The 25459-nt window shown below is 30.9% G+C and overlaps 1 protein-coding gene across 5 annotated transcripts in view; it reads right to left on the bottom strand.

The window, feature by feature from the left end:
- Positions 1-1444: 1444 nt before the first annotated feature.
- The window catches only part of LOC111040171 (protein roadkill), a 48415-nt gene continuing 24400 nt past the window's right edge, over positions 1445-25459 (bottom strand). Inside the window, exons 1-10 of one of the 5 annotated variants that reach the window (XM_022323950.1) lie at positions 22142-22480; positions 13972-14067; positions 9223-9448; positions 5450-5571; positions 5212-5363; positions 5018-5145; positions 4633-4825; positions 4352-4530; positions 4121-4263; positions 1445-2941 (exon numbers count right to left, since the gene is read on the bottom strand). In XM_022323950.1, coding sequence (XP_022179642.1) covers positions 2797-2941; positions 4121-4263; positions 4352-4530; positions 4633-4825; positions 5018-5145; positions 5212-5363; positions 5450-5571; positions 9223-9448; positions 13972-14067; positions 22142-22155 — 1398 coding nt within the window. In that variant the 5' untranslated portion in view covers positions 22156-22480 and the 3' untranslated portion in view covers positions 1445-2796. Of the gene's footprint in view, positions 2942-4120; positions 4264-4351; positions 4531-4632; positions 4826-5017; positions 5146-5211; positions 5364-5449; positions 5572-9222; positions 9449-13971; positions 14068-22141; positions 22481-25459 lie in introns of those variants that run through there. The other 4 variants (XM_022323951.1, XM_022323952.1, XM_022323954.1 and 1 more) reach the window with 4 other exon arrangements.

The raw sequence follows: 25459 nt of genomic DNA, 5'->3' as shown, positions 1-25459 counted from the left end.
AATTTCTTATAAAAACACTTTGATAGCTAGCTACCTTAAATTTTTTAAATATCCGTATGCAATACAATTGTATTACATAAAATAGGAACACAATGTATGAAAATAATACAGTTTTTCAAAACCCCAAACAATAAAATTATTATTATTGAATATATTAGAATCAACCCAAATTTAATTCACGCGTAAGTTACGTACATTCAAAATTTTAAATCAGATATCGGAATGTATTCATATTTCTTAATTTTCCATTATATTCAAATAAATTACCTACCTAATATTAATAATTGTACAACTATTTTAAATAAAAAATTCACCAAATTATGAATATTACGTGTTGAATATTGATCGACTAAGCAATATGCACAATGCACGGTATGCTATGATCGTTGACATCACTCGACACTTGTCACAATTAGTAAGCTAGTTTTTATCGCTGATAATTATTGACTATAATTGTACATACGTGTTTGGGGAACTTTACCGTGATTTTAATATTTTATTCGGTTCATGTTCGCTAACTGGAAACCATAAAGATAATCTCGAAACGCGGAAGCAACAATGCTAGCGGCTAGCCCATATTATTTTGTCTGATAGGTACTTACCTAATACTACGTAATATGACACAGTACCAGTCAAAAGAATATAATAAGCATTATTTTTATTTTAGATTTACATTGAGTAATGATGAAAAATACATATTTTTATCTCAACATTCATCCAGTAAACTTAGATTTAAATTCAGTTTGTATTCTGTAGTCTATACAAATAATATTGTCTATAATTTTATAGTCCAGAATTTGAGTTCCAAAATTATTACTGTTCAACCGCTTTAATGAATATGCCAAAACTGTACAATAACCACTAATAATGATGTATTCAATTGGAGTTTATTTTTTTATCAGAGAAAGTATTGTTGCAATATTATAATAATATTGTATAAAATATTTATACACATAAGGCATAAGGACTGGTAGTTTGGTATTGGTTGGTGATAACTGAAAGTACCATAATTTATTTTGTTAACATATGAAATCAGTTATACATTTTATATAAAACAGAAACTGTTTTAATAGGTGAACAAATATTGTTGTCATTTCAATATATTTTTGAAAAAAAACGAGGTCATGGCTATTGCCAGGTGTAATGAGGTTTTTACATTTTTGTTTTGAAGACTAAAGTCAATGTGGAATTGTGAAACAAATATTTATCATTAATAATTAGTTGAAATATTAAAATTAAAATGTATTGATAAAAAAAATTGTATTTATATCAACTGGTCTATAGCTAGCCTTAAATTGATTTGTACTTAAAATGGTAATCAACATAAAGATACGCATATTATAGGATTGTTGTCTTGTTTAAATCCATACAAATATATTTATATTTTATGGGTAAATATTTTGGATCTTATTTCTTAAAATTTAATAATTAGAACACAATTAAAAATAGGATTGAAAGACGAGCGTTTTTATTTCAAAAAAAAAAACAATACTTCGAGTCTATAGTCTAAAATTATTCACAATATCATAACTATGTAATCGAATGACGTAGATATCATACAACAGGTAAACACACAACAAGCGAATCACACGAGTAAAATGAATTCGGAAAAATAAACATGGAAAGGCTTGAGTTTGATTGTTTTCCCGTACTATGACTGAGGAAAAACAAATAATAATAAAAGAAAAGAGTACGCTGAGAAAAGAGACTAAAAATTCTTATTTACAATTACAAGGAACAGAAACTTGGTCAACTAATTACAATAATACCAAACAAACTTTGAGGAATATAATAATAATTAATATTTTTGAAAATATAATATAAAATAAATAAATAAAAATTATTATATTCTCGAGTAGTTTGAATAATCATAAAAGCGACTGAATGGACGCATTGATTAATTTACGAACTGAGGTATATTCAAAGAAAATTTCTTCAGTCTCTTTTCACAGACGGTCTTACAAATTATTAAGTATTTACATCTAAATTATGTTATTTTATGAACACACACAAAAGAAAAAAAAAGAATGAGTTAGAAATTAAAAACCGAGTGCAATGGAAACAGTAAACAGTCCGAATAGTTTACTTTACAACATAAGAATCCATTTTAATCGGTTCCAACAAAAAATTTCATAACGAGACCTAGTTTATATAGTTAACATCAATGATCGTTTTTTAATGCTAATTAATATGTAATAATGTTTATTTTAAATCTAATGGCTGAGTTGCATAAAATAGATTCAAAACAATTTAGGAACCCCTCTGAAAAATGGAAAACAAGTAATTAAACAATTCAATGGACCATTAAAATTGTGTGCTCTTATATATTTATGCAATTCGACCTGTATATTATTATTAATAACAATAATAATGGAACTAACTAAAATAATAGTACTTGTATTATAATGAATGTATAATATAATGTAACATATTAAAAAAAAAATTATACGAGGTTAGGCTGCAAATATCACTCATATCACATGTGCCATTCCGACGACTTTTGCCGTTAGCCATTTTTTTTTATTTTTTTTACTATATATTGTGAGAATACAAACATGTCCAAACGCGTTATCAGCAAACAAGCTACTTGCATTTTAGGAATTTTCTTATTTTTAGAAATAACATATTTATGTACAAAAAAAAAAAAAAAATATATAGAAATTAAAACTTACAATTTTGTGAATAATAAAAAAAAATTATATAAATTTACAAAATGTGTGCCCTGGAAGAGTTGATGGGTGGGGGTGGTGGGCTGGTGAGATCGTAAGTCTGCATCACCGCTGTGGACGGTCCGTTTCAGCTTTGTTTGACGCGCTTTCGGGGCGGTCCAATTGGCGGTATTTGCTGTGTGGCTAGCGCACGAAACGCTTCAGCTATTAGGTGTGGGTGCGACTGTATCATGGTTTTCCAGCCAGTAGTATCCATCACGTCGGTCGCATGGCTGAGAAATAAAAAAATGCAAACGATATTAGTTATTAATAATATAATTTATTATTATTTATTGGATAATAAAATAACGTATTCTATTCCGACTGACAATTGATGTAAGAAGAGCACCGTCAACGACGTCGGTTTCTCGGTTTATAACACTGCTGTTACGTAATATTATTATAATATATATTATTCAATGGCTATAGGAGTTAAATGGTGTATACCCGATTCCTATACGTGACAGGTTGATATCGATTTTTTTTTTAAACATCGTGTTACATAATATATATTAATTCTTGCGACGTTTGCTACTGCTTGTATACATTATAATATATAAAATATAATATAACTTTAATTTATAAGTCAATACATTTCATTTTCCCTCGGTTAATCAAAACAATGTGATTGACCATAAATTTCAAAAAAACATTTATTGAATCATAATAGTAAATTTTGACAAACATTTGTTGCACTGAATGATTTTAATATGATTATGTATTTAATGTATATTATTTAATATTCATGTAGCTGTTTATAGGTAGTCCGGCATAAATGCTTAAAATTTTTTTTTTTTTTAATAAAATAGGACTTGGCCTACTTTCATATTATTAATTTAATTTTTATTAAAGAAGAAAGCCCCGATGACGTGACCATTGGATTGTTTTACATAATATGGTACTTATATATTATTATTATTTTACAACTTATTGATAATTGATTGAGAACAAAAAAAACTTGGTGAATTAGCTAGGTGGCTTACATATAGTGATCTTAGATAATTATTTTATTGTTGATTAGTATATTAATTACAATCAATGAATTTATGTTTGGCGTAATGGTATAATATAATAAAGTCAGCACATAATAGGTATTTCGACTGAATAAATATAATTATAAAAATATTTTCGTAATAATGCTCTTTGCGGCCTCTATAGTCCATTGAATTATATTTTCTACATATGCAATAATATACATACGAGTATACAACCATATAATATCATTGATTATAAATTACAAGTAGTAATAAAATAGTATAATAAATGGTACGCCGCTTTACTATACAATTTATTAGTTATTACTTATTACTAAACAATAGGCATGCATATTGTACATGGCATATTATTACTATACTATAATATAATTAGGACATATAATAGTACTATTAAGTATAAATATAATGTATACTCACGTGTTAATAAACTCGATTGTTTGTACTTTCAGTTGGTCGGCACTGTGCAGATCGGCCAATATTAATATATCTGCCGCATTGTCGATCGACAGATTATTACACAGCGCTTCTTCGCACATGACTTTCAGCCTCTCTAGAGCGTACTGAGGGTGGAAACAAAAAAAAGTATTAAAACAATGTAAAATCAGTTTAAAACAATATTTGATATTATTTAAAACCAAAAGAACAAACCTTGTCGGCTGCCGCTAACAAATCGTCCGCCATTCTCTCTAAATTCGCTGCCCGACCGGTGTAGATAAACCGAAGCATTTCTCTAAGGACTTCGTGATCCACATCAGTAATGGCGACACGGTTTTGTTTGCGTTCTTCCATCTCGTGTTCAAACATGGCGGCGAACACGGGACTTCTCGCTACATATCAATCAAGCCACGTTAGGGTTTTCTATTACGTATTAATTACTATATTGCACGTAGATCAACGTGAACTGCAGGCAATGTCATTATGATAATTACCGGCAAGTATAGCTTTGTGTGCTTGGAATTCTCGCCCGCTAACCGAAAGCGTTACATCACTAAATTTTTGTATTTCGAATAAATTTCCTAGATCGTCGGGTAGACGGCATTCAGGTACTTTAAATTGGACCGCATTTGACTGACCGGATATGTTGACACTATCAGCTACGACGCTTACCTGCAAACGAGCCATCTGTCAAGTCATTATTCGTGCCACTTTTTATTAAATTAAAACTTGCCAGGTTTTTATTTTTCACTTCACAGTAATCGTAATTGAGATTTATCATCAACAATCATAATACAGTTAAGCAACTCGACAGTTTATACATTTAAACAAAGCGGTTAAAAAATGTAATGTTAAAAGGTTTTCGAAAATATAAATTACCTCGCAAAAAATGGTAAGTTTATCATCGGGTAAAAGACCATTAGCTTCGTCTAATAGAAAATCACGCCTAATGAATTTTTTGAACCCCCAATCCTTTCCTTGAACGAATCTATAGGCCCTTTGACTCTCTATAAAAATACAAAAATACAAAATCAAAACAATTTTCTTAAATGCATGAAATTTCAATTAATTACCCATAGCCTTAGTTTCTTCACGTTTGGCATTTAAAATTGAAAATTTGAATTTCGCTCTAACCTCAGTCTTGTTGCACGAGACTAGTAGTAAGTACAAAGACAAATAGTCTTTGCTTTCCTCGTCTAAGCCTTTAGGATTCACTCGCAAACACCTAAATATAACATGACATTACATAAGCATCAGTATTTCATTTGTAAATAAAACAGCCGTATAGAAAATAAATATACAAATATTTACCATTTCAGTTTGTCGTTTATTCCGGCGGAGAATGTAGACGATTTTAAAACTTCGCCCATTTCTTCCCTACAAAAGCTGAAGTTGTTAATAGTCCACATGTAACTGAACTTAACAACTTTCACCTAAAAACAAAAATGACGAAGTATTAGCATTGATATTTAAAAAAAAAAATTAAAGTAGGTGGGTATACGGAGAAAAAAATAGCAGCTAACGCCAGCCATAAATTTATTGATAAAAATAAAAATATATTTTGCTTATTGCCAATAATAATTCAGATTAGTTGATTTAACAGCGACGGTTAAACAACAATCATTGTAATCTATTATAGGCTGCAGCAGTCATTTCATAACAATATCAATAAAACATTTGAATTTGACGCCTTGACCCAAATTTAATAGTGCTGATGTTTATACATCAACGTATGTATACGGTTTTATATACCAATGTGTGAAATAATATTCACAATATATTTTTATTTTGAGAATTTTCAAACTACAAAATCACACTGTCGGTTATGGCAGAAGTGTTATTCCAATTTCGAAACTATTAAAAATATAATGCGAATTAAACGTATCAATCACCGCGGAGACGCAACATTGTTCAATGTGTTATTATTGCACAGCGTTGTGTCGTATGTTGCAAATAATGTTATTATGTTCGGTTGTATAACTATTGTATCAATGGATCACAGGATACGCGCAATCCAATCCATATGATACGAGTACATATCAATCAGCAGAGTCGCAGCGGTTTCGTAAATTTTAGTGTATTTGAAAACAATTATAACAAATATTAACATTAGATTATTTGAAGTGTTTAAAAATATTAATAAGAAACACGTGTTAGAAGTGTAGAGTTTGGGCGTCAAGAAGGTGGGAACTGCCAAAGAGCGTCTGAGTGAGTTAAATTTAGGTCCGATAAAAGGCAACGAAATACGTTTGCAGTCATCGGAAATGTGTGTGATCGAAACGTAAAGTGCGCAATTGACGTACACTCACCTCAGCAGATCGCACACAAAGCGTTAACCAAATAATGATTGCAATAACGCAAAAAACACATAATTTTATAGTGTTGGTGCGAGCTGAGGAACCATTCTGGCGTTAAATCAATTTAGATAGCGACGCGCGCGCTTACGGGTCGGCGGATGGATGGGAGGGCAGGGTGCGGCAGCTGCGGTGGGTACGCCACCGCCTGCTAGCATAAAGGGCCCGAAAAACGCTAGAGCGACCTTGACGGCTCCGAGCAGCAGTTGGGGTCATCCTCCGCCGCAGAACGAGAGCGAACGGACGAACGAGGAGGTAACATAGCGCGCCCGCCGCCGCTGGCTGTGCGGTGAAGAAAAGAGCGCCGGTCATCGGCCCCACCCCCTCATCGCGGCAGGCGCTTTTTCTTTCGGGCCATCTCACACACACTCACGCACACGAGTGCACACTCAAACCACGCGTATACACACACACACACACACACACATACACGTCCATACGCACATAATCGGGTCCAACGCTCCAAGGCCAATGTACTCTAAACGCACACGACGACAACGACGATGACGACAACGAGACGCTACCGTTGACCTTGCTCGAGCGGTATTGTATGCTATACGGATGGGTAGAAGGGGTACCGGAAAGGCATATTATTGTATTCGTCTTGTATCGGATATGTCGTATCATGTGACTACTACCACTGCTAATACTACTACTACTACTACTACTACTACTACTACTACTACTACTACTATTACTATTACTATTACTACTACTACTACTACCGAAGTACTATTACTACTACTACTACTACTACTGTTTTTTTTTATCCTGAATCGTCGAACTGGGGGAGGATTACCTATGCTTTGCTTTTCCGCCGATCCGCTATCGTTTATTTACATAACTGCATACATTATTTACAATAACAGCAGGTACAATAATTACAATTACAGTTTACAAAATTACAGATATAATTATTATTACGAACAATAATTACAAGTAACAGTTACTACTACTACTATTGTTAACGGACAAAACCTCCGCCGCCGCCGTCGACAATTCGAGGTGGTAAGGAGGATATTATTATTAATAACATTCGATAGAAAAAATTATGTTGAAATAAATTCACGTGGAAATGAGTTTGTCTGGGTGGCCGTATTGTGAAATACGTTTTGGGGGAGAGACACAGAGATATAGGAGGTCGACGACCGTCAGGTCGATCAGGGGTTCGTAAACGCGTCACAGCCTGCGCTGGGAAATACGGGCGTTTAAATGTATACTGGCATATAATAATATAGGTTTGCAGTTCGGACGAAAAAATGGCAATCGGAGGGGTGTGTTCTGCTGTGTTGCGGCCTGTCACGCATCCATCACGCACAAACGGGCAGCGCGTGCGCGCACGCATACAGCACGCCGCACACGATCTGCTCGCTAAATAATAGGAACACCGCGGTTGGAGGTTTATATATTTAACTACTAAGCCGACACGCGGGGGAGCGGCAGTAGCAGAAATGAGTATTTTCCTCCGTGACCTATTGAAAACGCGAGGGATACGAACTTTTGAACTCGAACTTTTGGCCTTTGGGCCCACCCCCGGCCGTCCCCCCGGGTAACACCATAGCTGTAGTGGACGGCGGGGCGCGGTTATCGATTCAGCCGGGGGTAAAGGGATCCGCAGAGCGCAAAAACAGCTTCGTCCGCGCCGCCCTCTCCTTGTTATACCGATTCCACTTTCTGAATGCGCGGGGCTTGACGTGTGGTCCCCGAGCTCTATCCTGAAAGGGTCAGGCCCGCGTTGTAGTGCGCGCGTAGGATCGATCCATGGTCGTCGTCACTCTGCCCCGCTCTCGCGGTCGTCTCTTACACGCGCCCACTTTTGGCGTTCATGTACATAACCTCCAAAACGTACGTCCTTGAGCGACACGTGACACCGCCGTCACCGCAAACTCCCTCTTTTATTATACACGTAGATTATTATTAACACAACAGGGGGAGGGAAAACGGCGATGACATAAAAAATAATAGTTTTGTTTTGTTCCGATGTAAAAAAAAAAAAAATTATTTGTAAAAACGTTTTGTAATTCTGTAAAAATGTGCACTTCGGATGGGTATAATAATAATAATAATAATAATATATTATAATGATAATAATAATATAGGCGTGGCCGCCACCGCCGTGTAGAGGCCAACGGCTCCGGAGGTCCGTTGGGCCAACGAACTTAGCCGCCCGGGAAGCTGTTTCACACACACACACACACACACACACACACACACACACACACATACACATATTATTAAACACATGAATACACATCCAAGGGTAAGGACGTTCACCTGGTCATATTATATGGCAAACGTCGCGCGGTCATCGCCGTCGTCGACGTCGTTGGTGCGTACATCCAGGGCGTTTATAACGGGAGACGCATTTTCTCGTGAGACGCAACAATAATAATGACCGGCAACAACGACATACAATAATAACTGGCAATAATACGGAATAACATTACATTTCGCGATAATGATCGCCATTGTGTGATGCGAAAAAACCTAGATTGGTAATAGCTAGTACCGTTTTTTCGTTCATTAACTTCCTAATATGCCAACTATAGTGTAGCTATATAATGTTTAATATAAAGGTAACCGTCGACAACGACACCGTTTTAGACTTAGCTATATAACACCATGAATATACAATGAGGGGCAACCGGTGTACATTACATTATTGTAATAATAAATATGAATATGCGTCGACAATAGGGTTGCTATATTTATTTATATTTTCGTTCTTACCTGTGTATAGCACCAGTTCTCCGCCACGGGTGTGTTCGCCTCGGACGAAGGAGGCGGGCTGGGTACCCGTGATACGGACATGGTGCTGCTGCTCGGTGCACCGGCCACGACGGCGGCCGCCGCGGCCGCGGCAGCTGATGCGGCCGCGTTCACCGATCCCGACGAACCCGCTGCCACCGACACTCTGGCTGTCTGCTGCGGCGAGCACTCACTCACCACTGGCAGCCTGAAACAAAAAAAGACACGTCCGTGTTATTATATTTTATAGCATTCACTTCATCAAATCGTCTAGGTAAATCACTTGTATTGTAATTTATAGTTTTGAAAAAGGAATCAATGCAATGGTCGATAACCTAGCTTATAAGAGATGGGGTTAATATGCATTCCAGCCCTGTTCGCGCACAATGCACATTGCACATTATAAACCCAGGTATAGATCGACGACGTTATGTTGCTAAGCAATCAATGACTGCAGTTTGAAACAATTTTCAATTTTTATTTGGTCTGTCAATTGCACAATTAGTGTAATAGCGTCTAATAAGTGAAATAATGTTTTACCAGCAATAGTAATTTTGTCACGATAATATTATATCTGCCATTCTGCCCCGATATCCGACAATAACACTAGGTAGGTAGGTTATTTTTATTATTATGATTCATGATTAAACGTTAAACTCAAATGAAAATGAGTGTACCAATGCAATTATTTTAAATATTTAACTATTTATAATGTCCATTTATTCGATTAAAGGCGTACTCAATGTACATATAATTTTTATTTCGAGTGGGTTTTAAAAGTATGGTTATTGAGTGAAAAAATGTAGAAGTGTTAATAAGTAGTGTTCGCAGTAAATATTTTTTTTACATTTAACCTTGTACCTTTACAATGCGTATAGTGCTGTATGGGCTATTCGTTGTGATAAATAATTATATTACAACATTAATAACCTAAGTCAGGTTTAATGAATAATGGGTTGTACAAAGAGGACGATTGTTTTCCTAAATCTATATTCTCACACATGTACGATAACAGAGAAAAAAAAAATTACAAAAATGTCTTGTCTCAGCTCGTTCAATACAAGTATACACAACGTTTTATTGTATACAGGCATTTAATATATTATATGCCTGTATTCTATACATTGCAAAATTGCGTATGATATTCAAGTATTTTAAAAAATAGTTACAATATAATATTATAATAAACCTACTAATACCTACTTATAGCAAATTTATACTTTAAGATAGTAGGAAATGACTAATGACAATGTGTTTTACAAATAATTAAATAATATAGCAACAACAGAAAATCATTTAAATTCCAACAGTCATATTATAGAATTACACCTATTAAGTACGTCACTCACAACAACTCTACTAATCTTTTGCTAATCGTTAATAATACATACAATATAGTGACACTATTGAATTTTTCTGATTATTGTACCTTTGTACGTACTTGTACAGTCGTCGTATAATTTATCGGTTATTTCAGTAAGTTAGTGAGAATCTTTAGACGGAAACTATAGATTCAAAATGTACATGCTATGGCAAACAATAATAAAAATGTGACATGTTGCATGTGATACTACACGCATACAAGTGTCAGAAGAAAGTGTGATTGGCATGTACAATATGTCATTTAGTCCAGTTGTTTTATAATCCGAACAAATTTTTAGCGCTATTTTTCCCCGCAAAAACTTTATCAGGCATGTGCTCGAAATAGAAACGGGTGACGAAAGATAAGTACGCTATTCCGCTGTACACACAATCCTCAGTTCCCGGGATTCGTTTTTTTTTTTTAATACACATTTATATTTTCCTGTTCGCATGCCAAGTACCATACACACATTCCTCTTTTTTTCTCTCTCATAGACGATGCTAATATATACATACATGTTGTATGTTATTATTATATGTATATAACGAAGCTGGCGGCGGCGGCGGCGCGTGCACGCCGCGGCGGCCCCTGTGGGAGAACACATAATATTGGTCTTGGTCCAGAAGTCGTTCACCTCTTGGTAAACTATGAGCCAGCGAACTGTGAACGACGATGCTTTGGCCGGGGCGAGGAGGATGACATCCCGATGAACCGGTCGGTCGGTGTCTTTGTCCGCCACCGATGCCACGCGCCGGTCATAGACATCCGGGCGGTTACACCGCGAAGATTCTACATGGGTTCAAGACCGTACAACGCCACCGCCGCCGCCGCGGCATGGGATGGACCGAACTTCAGTGCCGGAACTTCCGTCCGGCGGCGCACATTATCCTATTAGCGTCGTCGTGAGGTTATTATAATAATCGTATAATCATAGTCGTTTTTTAAACGAACAGCGTCAAATGATGGTTTTATTATACAAATCATTTGGCGCTATGGCAATAACTATATGTTCCGCAATTTTATTTATTTTACATTTTACTCGTACATTATTCACTCAAAACGTACTCGGAAGACGGCTATAGACTTATTGTGATTCGGTAGAAAATTAACGCAACACTATTGTAACGAAAGAGGAAATCGAGGGGAAGCGCAAAGCATATATTATTAGAAACGAGCTGGGAGAAAAATTATAACAAAAATTATAACCGATTGCATAAAACCATAAAAGTGTGCTCACGATCAGCACGGTTTAGAAAACCGAGAAATCGTGAAAACGCTTCTGCCGCTGGACAGGAAGCGCCGCCTAGATATTGCCGAGTGAAATCACAGTTGTCTAATTATTGTATTATACACGCTGGAGAAACGATTAGAAAGCGACGGATCACGAATTCAAAACCGATATCGAAAATAGTTTGTTAAATTGTTTAATCGCGTGTAAGTAGAATAGGTAGATATATAGAAACCAGACTAAATTATATATAACATGTAGATTAGATATCGATCGTAATACAACATACAGTAAAATAGAATAACTTAACTATAAACCATTTTCAAAGTTAATTTCCTTTTTCTTGTTACTGAGAAACACTTCAAAGAAAAACGGGACCAGGTGAGTTAATGCTCGATTATTTTTTTGATAAATAAAAACTATATAAGACGTAATTTTGTTTAACTTATATGGTTCTTAAGAGGACGCCACACCCACATGTGTTGTCTCCGTCTTACAAACGTACAACATAGCAAAAACTGTTTTGAGCGAAAAAGAACCACTCAAGCTGTAGTTCAAGCTAAGCAACTAAATTTTCATACAATAAACAAGAGAACATTTACTGTGCAAAAACGTTTTTATTTTTTCGATATCACAAATACAAAAAGAGTTTTTACTGTTTAAAAATTCATTATTTCAAACTTGAATAACTTTTTTTGTATTTGTGATATCGGAAAAATAAAAACAATGCAGCACAGTAAATTTTCTCCTCTTAATAGTATAACAATTTGGTTACTTAGCTTGGAATACAGCTTGAGTTCTATTTCACGCAAATCAGTTTTACTATGTTGTACGTTTGTAAGACGGAGACAGCACGGCGGGTGTGGCATCCTCTTAATTGTCTTTTGTAACGCGTAAATTAAATTTAAGTGAAAAATACCATTAAGATATAATATTATGTCCCGTCGCGATCCGTTTTATTGACATAATAATAAATAAAAATAATATATGGAGCTCGTTGAGTACCCATATGACCATATACAACATATTATTATACAGACGGAAAATTGTCAACTTTACACCAACACCTCAGACCTGTAACCTGTTGCGTTTCCGTTAACCGCACGCGGATATTAAAACGACTACGACATGCCGTTATTTGTGCCGACGGCATGACGGCGGTTAGCTGTTTTATTCTGCCAGTCGTGCCGGTAGTTGTACATATTATTATGTTGTATGCATAATGAGAATTGTGCACACGGACACCGCCGCACGGGGAAACCAGATTAACGGTGCACGCCCGGCAGGCCGATAAAACGAAACCAACGGTCTAACTCAGTGGTCGGCAAACCTTTTTGGACTCTCAGATCACGTTAAAAAATTTAAAAGGTTTCGCTTAGAACATAAAAAATTGATAACCATATAAAAAAAAATTGTAATCAATAAATAATAGATTTAAGAATATACAGCGTTAGATAAAATAGACAAAATTACGTTACGTAAAATTTTAGAAACAACTGTTTGGTAAAATGGTTGATATGATTTTTTTTTGATATTGTTTTAAATATTATTTTACTATTTTTTTCTTTCAATTTTTACTTATATTGTGTCCATTCTAGGTACATAGTGGACATTATCATCAGTTAAGCGTAATTGGTATGGGTTTAAATTTGTGTATAATGATAAACGTATGTGAATTCAAACATGTTTAAGTACTTACTTTGTTAAGATATTACTGTCTGAATTTTGAAAATAATGGACGAAGTCCAAAAAAAAAAAGCAAAAACGATTGTTTGAACGAGTTTTTAAGAAAATCTTGTAACTGTAATTCTATTATAATTTATTGTTATTATAAACTTGTAAATCAATTAATTTTATTTAAGATCAGCATTAATATTACTACGATTATAAATATTAAATGGATTGACGAGAAGATAGTTGAAAATATTGTGAACACTTTTTGAAATCTTGAAATTGATTATTAAATTCGTGTTGGAGTGTCAAAATAGCTTAAACACATTTTTAACAGTTAAAAATTAAAATTTTAACAAATCAAAAATGTGTTAATCAATTTACTTCAATTTAAGACCGTAAAAGTTGTAACTTTAATTCGAAAAATTTAATATAGAACCACATATAACAGAAATACATTTATTTTTACCTTGCAGTTTTTTTTTGTATTTCGGATTTGTCATTTTGAAGTGGGTTGTGTGAAATAGACTCGCGGGCTACTGGTTGCAGAGTAATGTCTAGTAACCTAATCAACACAGTCCTCAATATATTATAAATATTATAATATTATATCATATATACTATTATAATATGGTAACATCAGCAACAAAATCATGATAAATATATAATAAATAAAAATAAATGTATAATAAATCACACTAGTTCCGACTTCTGAGGTGTATTAACAGAGAATTTGATTCATATTGTTATCATAAATTCTGACGATGTAGTCTTAGATTTTTTGAAGCAACAAAGGAACGGTATTTATTTTTTTAAAAGGATTTTATATAACATCAACTCCTTACAGGTACTTTATTATTCCAATGGATTATTTCAGATTTTCAAATAAAATAATAAAACTAATATTGTACGTACAAAACTAATTTAAATAAAAATAAAAATTACTCATGACATAAACATACTATAGTCATTGACATCCAAGCAATTTAAAGAAGACCCATAACTAATTAGATTAAAGTAATAAAATATATTATAATAGAAAATGTACATCGAAACTACATGAGTTTACCTAACCTATATTATGTTTAAGGTATTATTAACATAAATGAGGGTGCGGTTCAAACGAAAATGTTAAATATTTGCAATATAATAACAACAATGTTATCGCCATTAAAGACCAAACAAAAAACATAGTAATTATGTTGTTAAAAATGTTTTAATTAAAAAGTATTTGGTCTGGTTATTTCACAACGAACGCGGACGTTTATTACTTATGTATTGTTTTGTAAATTGAGAGCAATAACAAAATATTAAAATCACAGACCTTCTCGAGTAAACACAAATATAAGCAATTATAATACCTCATTGACAGTTTAAAAAGTAGCATACACAGTATATACACATATGACTAGAAAAAAAATGTTAAATTGGAACAATGCAACATGAACCGGTTGACGTGACTACCTCTTTAGCGGGTCAAGGAGCTGACGGACTAGGGCGAAAAACGTTTGAACATTTTATATATTAAATAGCACATGGCCTCGTAGCATTTAAACCTCCTACAATATTTAATATATATACAAATATAGTACATAATATGACCAATTACTTCCTTCCTTTCCAATATGAATTAAACTCATTATGTTTATACAGTTATCATTTTCAGCTGCCCTGTAAAAACGATCAATAATAATGCCCTTACATTAAAATGTAAAACCATACAATATATTGTGCTGAATATTATATTGACTTATGACAGCGCTGTCGTCGTCTACTACAGTAGTTCATTAAGGTCTGTATCTATGTAAACAAATCGCGTTCCAAAAATTGTTTGATACATTATTTCGAATAAATTTTATCATTGTAACAATTTCATTAAACATGTAAGGAACATAGTCGAGAAGCGAATTTTTCACGTGGCTGCTCATTCCAAAAAAACATGTTCAACATTTTGTTTTGGATAAAGTAGAAATAACGCGTCGCGATAGTAGCATTGTTCAGCAAAACGGTGTATGTAAACATGGATGGGTACATTGGTTTGCCTGTATCCTCTATGGAAGCGACTAGCGACTAGCGACTATTCATTATCATTTTTTCACAGTAAAATTGATTCAATTAAAATTAGATAAGAACAAAAAACTAGAATAATCTCGTACAAAGTGGGCTTAGCTATTTTAAGCTTTAAGCAATATTGTACATTTTTACTTTAAATGTATTATGTATGGGTAATAAATGGTTCCATAATTTCATAAAATTATTATTTTATATTTATGACACTATAAAAACAACATAATCATACGCATTTTTAATTGATAGTTATATAAATAGGCAATCTGAATTAAAATTAAAATGTTACATTCATGCTTTTTTTAGGCGAGTATTTTAGATAATGAATGTATTTAAAATATCCAACATTTTATGTAAAAGTGGTAAGTGAAAAAAATATGTAGGTAGTTGTAATGATAATATGGGTTTTTTATACATCGGTAAGTAGCCACGTAATTAAGTTATTAGTGATTTTAAATAGTTTCCACATTTATTTGATCATATAGCCTTTAGGTAAGTAGTACTTGAAAATAGTTCAAGGCATATAGGAAGTAAGTATAAGCAATCGATTAAAAATTAGTTCAATCAAATGTAAAACACCTTGTAAAACAAATAGGTAAATAAGATGAGAGGACAAAATGTATAGGAGAGAAAGAGAAACCACCAATGTCGGTTAATTGGAGCCGGTCGTTTGGTTTTTCATAATACGGCCGCGTCCTCTCTTTTAAGTTGGTTAACAGGTCAAGGAGTAAGAGCGAACGGAACATTCAATATTTCGGGTTTCTCGAAGTATAATAATGTACGGATAGGTATGACAAAAGAATAAAGATCATATAATATCATCAATACAATCATCAAGTTAAATTTTAATAAATTAAAAAAGCTGTTTGGTTAGGTAAGAAATCTTTTTTTATCATATTAGAAGAAAGTTAAATTAACTTAACGAGTGAAAAATTAAAATAATTTTAATTTTGGGTTAACATAAAAATATATTTGATACATTTAATTTCAAAGTAAAAATATAACTACAATATGAATACATATTATTCTAAACAATCATAAGTTTAATTTCTAATAATTAAACTTAAAAAACTGATTTTCTAAAAATATATACCTAACCACTAACGTTATTATATTATTTTAAGGCATTCCGGTGACCCTCGTATCAGACGGCCCCGCAAATTATACAAATGAAAAATGAGGTTACGGCCTTGTTACATTTTAAATCGTCAACTTACTGTATGTTCTACAATTATAATATTTCGGAGATGAGTCTACGTGGTACAGACTTAAAAAGATGCACTTGCCTTAGTATTGTTTGCTTACATAATACATGTATCATGTCAAGGGTAACAAAGCCGCCTATAAGGACTTTCGTGAACTAGTTTACGAAAATATTCATAATTCATAAGAATTAAAAAATAGAAAAAAATAAAATCGCGTGTGTAGTAAATCGTATTATAAATAGACAAACGAATCCAGGGCTATATTTATTTTGTATCCTTGGAAAAATTTTTAATACTTAATACATTTTAGCCCCTGTAATATAATATAATATTGAAACAATTATCTTAACATGACAAGTACAAATATAATTATGAATTATGATACAATAAGAATGTAAAATAAATATTTTATTTAGGTATTAGATTATTCATATAGAATCAATATTATGAAAAAAAACAAAATATATTACATAAGACTATTTTTTTAAATTATTTTTGAAGTAAACGTTAACATTTTATTTATTTTAATAATTTTGTACATCATTAAAGGTAATTGTGTTTTTTTGGCATCTTTAAAGTTACTTTAGTGCCAGAAATATTTCAATAGATTGTATGAATACATATGGGTATATGGCAAACGGAAGAAAGATTCGACCTTCCGGAAATAGAGCTAAGCATATCCAAAAACCCTGAATCAAGTTCCCTTATTAAAATTGTTCACATGAAAATTCAAGAACAATTTCTCATTTATCATGTATGCAAACACATTTACTATAAGTAATTTTTATATTTTCTTAGTTACTATTAAATGTAAACATATTTAGTTATTGAAAAAACACGCGAGTTAATTGTTTTGTAATTATAATGAAACATTTTTTTCTTAGTATTATTCAATATGAATTTAAAGTCACATAATGTCTCATTTTAGAGAATCGTACGTAAATGAGTTAAATTCGTTCAACATTATCAAATTAAAAATTATAATACGTAATATGTAATTACTAATTACTAATTAGGTAGGTACCTAATACGGTTACTCTAATACGAGTAACAGTTGATAAGATTACAAAATATATATATATACAACATAGCATTTAAAAAATAATTCAACTTCACAATATTTGTGATTTATTATACAAAGTATTAAACAACTATAATATATTAAACAAACCCTTTTTAAATTATATTTATTATGGACAGTGAGTAAAAATTAAGGTACCTATTAGTAATTTTCCTAACTAACGGGTACATTATAATATTTTATGAAGTTTATGATAAGAGTATAATATAACACAACAAATGTACAGATACAATTATTAATATTATTTACCTGAATAGAACAACAGAATAATTATTATTCAATGCCCGAGTACTGCGAAATTTCATAATTTAAAAAAATATCGTAGGAGGAACTTATACATAGCACTGTATGACTGATACACTCGCACAACTGTTTGAAATGAAACCAACTCTGATACTAAATACATATAAAAGAATTCATGTTAAGCAACCAACTACCTGCTGTGTCTTGGTTTACCTGATCCCCAAAAGCAAGTTATTCAATTTATATTTTTGTACAAAAGGTGAATTTATGTGTTGGACTCGGAGCAGTCGGAACACTGCAATACTGTTGGAGAATTGAAGCCGTAAAAGAAAAATGATAATAGAAAAAGCCCCTTTTCTGATATTTTTTTTTCAAAAGAATAAGGGACAATGTTCCGACGCATTATTATAGTAGTACCTACCAGAATGTGTGGGTGTTGTGAGCAGATGACAAACCAGAGATCTATAAGTAGGACAGATCCTTGTGCCACATGTACGGTGTGGTTTCAACACGAATGAAATACGTATAATAGTAATTTTTATACAAAATGCAATTGTTTTTTAATTTATCATGTAAAGGTTTTCGTATAGTATTTCTAGCATTATTAATTGTATTAATTTTTAGTAAACCAATCAATGAATATTTACAATCTACATAATTATAAATGTTAAAATATTAAATATGATACTCATTTCTCTAGTACATTAATAATTTACGTAATGCTTCACAAGTACAAGAATGAAATTATGAATATCCCCACTATTTCATCCAGCCCTATCGGACCAAATATTACAGACGTGAATGTACGTGTATATTGTATGTACTATATATAAATATTTATTTTCACTACGTTTAAAATTATTATTTAGGTGGGTTCGACCCCAAAAGGGTCGTTTGTCCCTTCTATACTTCAACAGTTCAGCCCTCGTCAATCTACACACCCAAGATTGAGTAAGAATTTTATGTGGGCTGCGATTTTGAAACACAATTGTTCATCGTTAAAAACAATGTTTTGTTTGTGGGCATTATATAAAAAGCCGTTAAATGCTGTTCTTATTTTCTATTCACAAAAATATGATTAAATACAATATATAAAAAATATAATTTTCATAATAATTTCAAGATTTAAAAAGTATAGCATAGACAAATACATTGAAGAATTTTGAAAATAGCAAATATATAACTATTATTAGTTATTACTTTTGAACTTCCAGAAATGCAAGGTTCACTTTTAATAGTATGAACCTTTGTTTGTGATTAAGTTATTAATAATTTTACCACATATCACATGTATGTTAGATACATCTTTAATAATAAATTATGAATAAAAATAATAATTTAAAAAAAAAATTGACTATTTAATGAGTAAAAATAGAAAATGGTTCTTTTAATTCTGATTTTGAAACAACTAAATAAAATTAACATATAAACTAAAGTAGTATTAATATTGTACTAATCTATTGAGTACATATATCACTAAAAAGTTTTTTAACAACAATTTTTTTTTATATAATAGAGGTTAAGAAGAATAATGTCTATCTGATATTTTGATCTGTATAAATATTCTTTCATGAAATATTCAATTAGGCATTAATATACTACCTAGTAATAATAATGAAATCAGAAATACACCTATCTTAACATGATACTTATTCATCCAACCTATAAAATGATTTATATTGAGCCACATTAAACTGTGTAATATGTTTAGTGTCTTTTTAATTCAAATATTATAATTTTTATGTCAAAAAATTTAGAATAACTATTGAGGACAAGAATTATTAAATTGAACATTAGGATTGAACACCTTGTATATGAAATAAAGCATAGATTTTTCATTTGTTAGCAACAGACCGGCCTTGTAGTCGGATGACATTGCTTGGGACGCACCGGTCGTCCTTGCTAGGTGCAATTCTTCCTGCAATAGCCCAACCTCTCTGCTCAACCAATTTGACAGAACAAAATTTAATTTATTTTTACAGACTACAGATTATTATTTTTCGAGAAGTTTGAAATAATCCTTAAAATATGTGTATGATACTATTGTTTGATCACGTCAATAAATTGAAGTTAATGTAATGAAAACGAAATATTTGTAGTAAACAATTAAATACCTATAACAAACAAACTTAGTGGCCTCCAGACAGAGACTGTTTAAATGTAACCTCATCATACTTATCTTATATGGTATAACCAAACTAATAAATAAAAATCCAACATAAATAATAAATAATATATTCAAGCATAGAAGTTTAAACAAAATTCACGGTTTTTCAATATAACTAATAATTAATTATAAATATTATGTTAATTGCAATGACAATTGAATAAAAAAACTTATAGATAAATATTTATAACAAAATCTAAGATTTTTTATTATATTGTACTGATAGATATACGATATCGTATATAAAAATATTTTAATGGCACTGCTAACAAGTTGTACTGTTGTACTCTAAAATAATTGTTAAATCGTTATAATTTATATTTATCACGTTCACTTTGAAAGCTAATCGTAGTTATTAATTTTTTTGAGAATCTTTTCCATTTTAGAATTAGATTTACACTATTTATATAAAAGTTGGAAGTTGCAATAAACATTTTCATCTCAATAAAACAAAAATAATATATGTTTAAGTTAAAACAATATTAACATAAGGTATATTTAGGTATATTTTAAAAATATATGGTATAAAGGGAGTATTATATCCCGTGACCTCGTTTCTACAATAGTAATGAATTATTACATTCCTCTATCCACCCCATAAGAATGCGCTTTCCCGTAAAGCACCACAGTTTAACAAAAAAAAAACCCGTTGCTAGCTTACAGCCGAAGTAATACATAACTGACTTATTTGTTCCAATAAAAAATAATGTTCTTATCATAAACATTTAAATTTGTAAATAATTTAGTACATTAGTACAGATTTCAAGATAAGGCGAAATTGTCTCGGATAGGAATAGGTACTTCTGTATTTAATATTAATATTGTGAAATTTACTAACTTAGGCAATATTCAGTCTTAAGCGTATTTCAAATGTTTCCTACAAATAATCTGCGTGGGAAGGGGTCGCATAGTATGACGTAAATTAGAGGCCAATAAGTAACCTTGATAATGATTGCGATTCCGACCCAAGTTTATCATAGTTTTAAATGAGAGATGTTTCAATGTTAATAGTATTGTAATCTAAGCATTTTCAAATGGATAATAAAGAAAATATACAACGTAAACAATAAATGGACAATTTTTTTTCATAATAAAATATGATTATTTAGACTTTAAAATAAACAATACAAATAACAATATTGAGGATTGAATAAATTACATTTATAATTTATTAATACAGAGGTAGTTATAAAATATTAATTTAGTAGAAATATATTTGAGACGGATCGACCTTATGGATGAAAATGATGACGGAAAAAAAACAAAATTTTGATAAGGTATCCACATCATTTGACATTTTAATAAGCATATGAGACTAATATTTTTTTATGAACTGTTAATTTTAGTTTTGAAATACAAAATTAATTTATCAACAGTATGTTCTAAGGCAAAAATGTAAGTACTGAATAAAATAAACATTTATATAATAAACAGTAAGAGGCACCAAAGTGGAAATAAAAATTAGCCTCGGAATGAAGTATACTGTGATAAATTTGCTTTTTAGACTTCGTGTTCAATCACATTGTTTCTAAAATCACCAAACGTGTAAAAACTACTTTAAAAAAGTTGATCGTTGTATAGATATTGGAGGAGACTCAAGGGCAACCTTGGCTATGACATTGTATCATTACAACTCTTGATTGTGTTTGTTGTATTCTCGTACGTCAATTGTATAAATTAAAATTAACATGTTTAATATTTCAATTACAGTGGTCGAAATTAGAGGGCTGTGCAAACCCATGTATACGATTATTATAATAATATGTACTTATATATAAGAATTTGGTAGTCTATATTATACTAGCTAAAATGAACGGCAATAAAATGTACCTTATACTTGTCCAAAATAAAATTTATTACTAATAATATAACTCACCTGGCTAAAGCCATCCTAAAACATGTATCAATGTTTATGTTCAATTTTACTTTTGAGTAATCCACTTTTGGCACAGCCACTTTACCAACTAGTATAAAAATATCGAGAATATTGCACTATATTTTTTCACTTTTTGAGTTAAAATTAAAAACTTAACATTTGGCACGGTTACAGAAATTATAAATAAAAAAGACAAATTTTGTATGGAAAAATATTATAATTTAAACAAAGATAACCTTTGACCCGGTATTCTAATACGACACGTTTTTGGACAGAATCGCACAAGCCAGCGAACACCACACCGGGCTGGAACGGAATGAAACAAACGAAGTGGGTACCATCGAGAGGCACGAGGTTAGTGTTTTCAGAGGGGAAACGTATAAAGCAGTGCGTACATGTACAATAATAATTTATCATGCGTACAATAATTGTATGAAGTTATATAATGAATACATTTATAATAATATGATAAACAAAATAATATACGTCATGATATAAAATATTTTTATGATTCTTACTGTTTAATATTTAAGCTTATGACAAATGCACTACCTACTCATTATAAAACATGTATTATATTTAAAAATATAAAAACTATAATCCTAATTACGTAAATCGAAAACTAGAAAGACGAAAGGTATAAGAAAAATTTGAGCTTTAAGAGATTAAACCCACTTAAATTTTTACATTTTAAAATTAAAAGTATGTATTTGAACAATTGAAAATCGCTTTGTGAGGGATTTGAAAAATTTTGGGGAACAAGATTTTGTATTATTTTTTTATCTTATAAAGGTACGTATTAAAAATAACTTAACACAAATAACAATTATATCATACTATTTTCAAAATTCATTAATTAAAAAATATTAATAAAATATAATAAATTATACTCTTTTCTATATATGAGAAAAATAGTAGGTGAAAGTCATACTGTTAAAGGCAATAATGTTAATAAACGCACTGCAGTAAATAGCATTTTAATTTGAAAGAAATTATTTTTACATTGGTTTGTGTTGATAATTTGTAATATGCATTACTTCAGGAATGTGAAAATAAAGTTTGACGTTATATTAATAATGAAAATATTTTCTACAATAAAAACATTCGTGTGATATACTCCATAACTGTTATAGCTTAAAATTGAAATTCTATTATACTAGATATTAAACTGGCTGCCCCATCCAGCGTTGCCGGTGCTTACGATTTGTTTTTTATATATCTGTAAAAAAAATAATATACCACACATCTACTAATGTCTAATTGTAATAGTAGTGTAACCAATAGTAACCACATAAATAAGCAAAAAAAAATTTTTTTTCATAAACTGAAAAAATTCATTAGTGAGCTACCTTTTACTTTTTAGCTACCTATGGGGGTTGATAAAAACTATAACGACCCTCCTAGTCTCAAGGAGTCTATTGGTATAAATTTTCATTAAAAACGGTCCAGAAGTTAGATATTATCATATTTAAGTCAGATAAACCATTGCGGGTTAAAAATGTAGTGACTAAACATCAAAATTATAAGTTTAAATTATTATATTATATAATGTAATCTGTGCAAATTTTTATAAAGAAAAAAATACTAATTTCTATTAATTTGCTAATACAACTTTATTATAAATTATAACCAATGCAATCATTTATAATGTATCCCATACAAAAACCCCATTGATAAAAACCTTTTCAGTTTTTCCAATTTTTTCCGTAAAAACCTTATTCGGAATATTACCAACATAAAAAAAGGACCGTTCTCGATTGATGCGGCTACCAACAGACAGCTTTTCATTTTTACTATATAGATTATCTTATGACATTTTATTTTACAACTAAGAAATGATTTTGATAATTATTTTTGAAATACCTAATATATTTATGTTTCTCGCTGAAACATTATTAATTTAATAATTTTTACTTATCTGAAAGCGGAATGGTATTGGAAACGACGCGATCATAATTATGTAATAAGTCGCAAAAATAATGATAAAAATCAAATAAAAATTGTGATGTAATATAGGTTATACATTACAAGCTATAGCTATTTCTATAGAAAATGACAATTTAGGCTGTGTTATAGTGCGGTTTTAGTTATATTATAAATTCAAGTAAAAAATGATTTTATGAAAACAATAAGTTTCTTTTTTTGAATAAACATACGCCTTATGACTTATTGGATATTTCTATCATGACTTTTTTTCTGTTATAAGACCTAGAATATATGTAGATTTCTAATAAAAAAAAACTATTAAAATGTAGCACAATAATATTTATGCTATTAAAATTATATTTTCTAGTTCACCTGAGCACATTATTATTGAAAGCTGATAAATGTAACAGATAAAATTCAATTAAACGTAAATTAGTTTTTTTTTTTATGTATTGCATTAGGTCATGATATTTCTTTAATATGTATTGCAAAGCGTTATCTTTTAATTTATTATTATACAAGAAACACTTAATTGTAAATTAATGTATAATAATATTGGACTAATAAAAATATAGGTCAGAGAAATTAAATCTTATGTCTATGCTAGAAATTAAATTCTATTACTCCCCGCCACTTTCAATATGTATGTACATATCTTCATGAAACAAATGTTATGTTATATTATATTATACAATTCAAATTAAATATTTAGTACTGAAATCGCTATTTATATTCTGTTGACTATTGAAATATTTAGATCTAAAATGATTTTCATGAAATAATGCATTTAACATTTATATTATTTTCGTTAAAAAGTAATTTAAACTTTACATATTACAAAAAAATAGTTTTAAAAGACGAATTATTTTTAAGGACATAATTTGCTTATATAAAAATTACTAATTACCTTATTGTCTCGGTTACCAGGCTACTATTAAACGAGGACGCTTTGCACAAATCATCGTATATTTAAACAATAATAATATATAGAATTCTAGGTTAGAACGGGCGTTGGCACAGATCACCATCGGCCGATTCCGGACCTGCTAATTTTAACGCAGCTGCCAGCCATAATGTTAACCTCCTATAATAAATGTATCATCGACATATTATCACGTTTTGAATGTAGAAAATAAAAAAATATGTCATTTTTTACAATTTACTTCTCAGTATTACACTATGATAAAAAACAAAATTATATCTATTTAAATATTCTTTCAATGTCTTAAAAATATAGGCTTCTTTTAAGGTTTTGATATTCTCAACAAATAGTAAAATGTTTAAATTACGTAAAACATGGTTCATATGAAAAATGTAAGACTATAAGTAACTTAAGATATTGAGGGAAGGGATGATCATACATTTTAAGCAATTAACAAAAACTTTTAAAAT

Source organism: Myzus persicae, unplaced genomic scaffold (assembly GCF_001856785.1).
Source record: "Myzus persicae strain clone G006 unplaced genomic scaffold, MPER_G0061.0, whole genome shotgun sequence".
Lineage (NCBI taxonomy): Eukaryota > Metazoa > Arthropoda > Insecta > Hemiptera > Aphididae > Myzus > Myzus persicae.
This window is presented reverse-complemented; position numbering and strand designations above follow the sequence as displayed.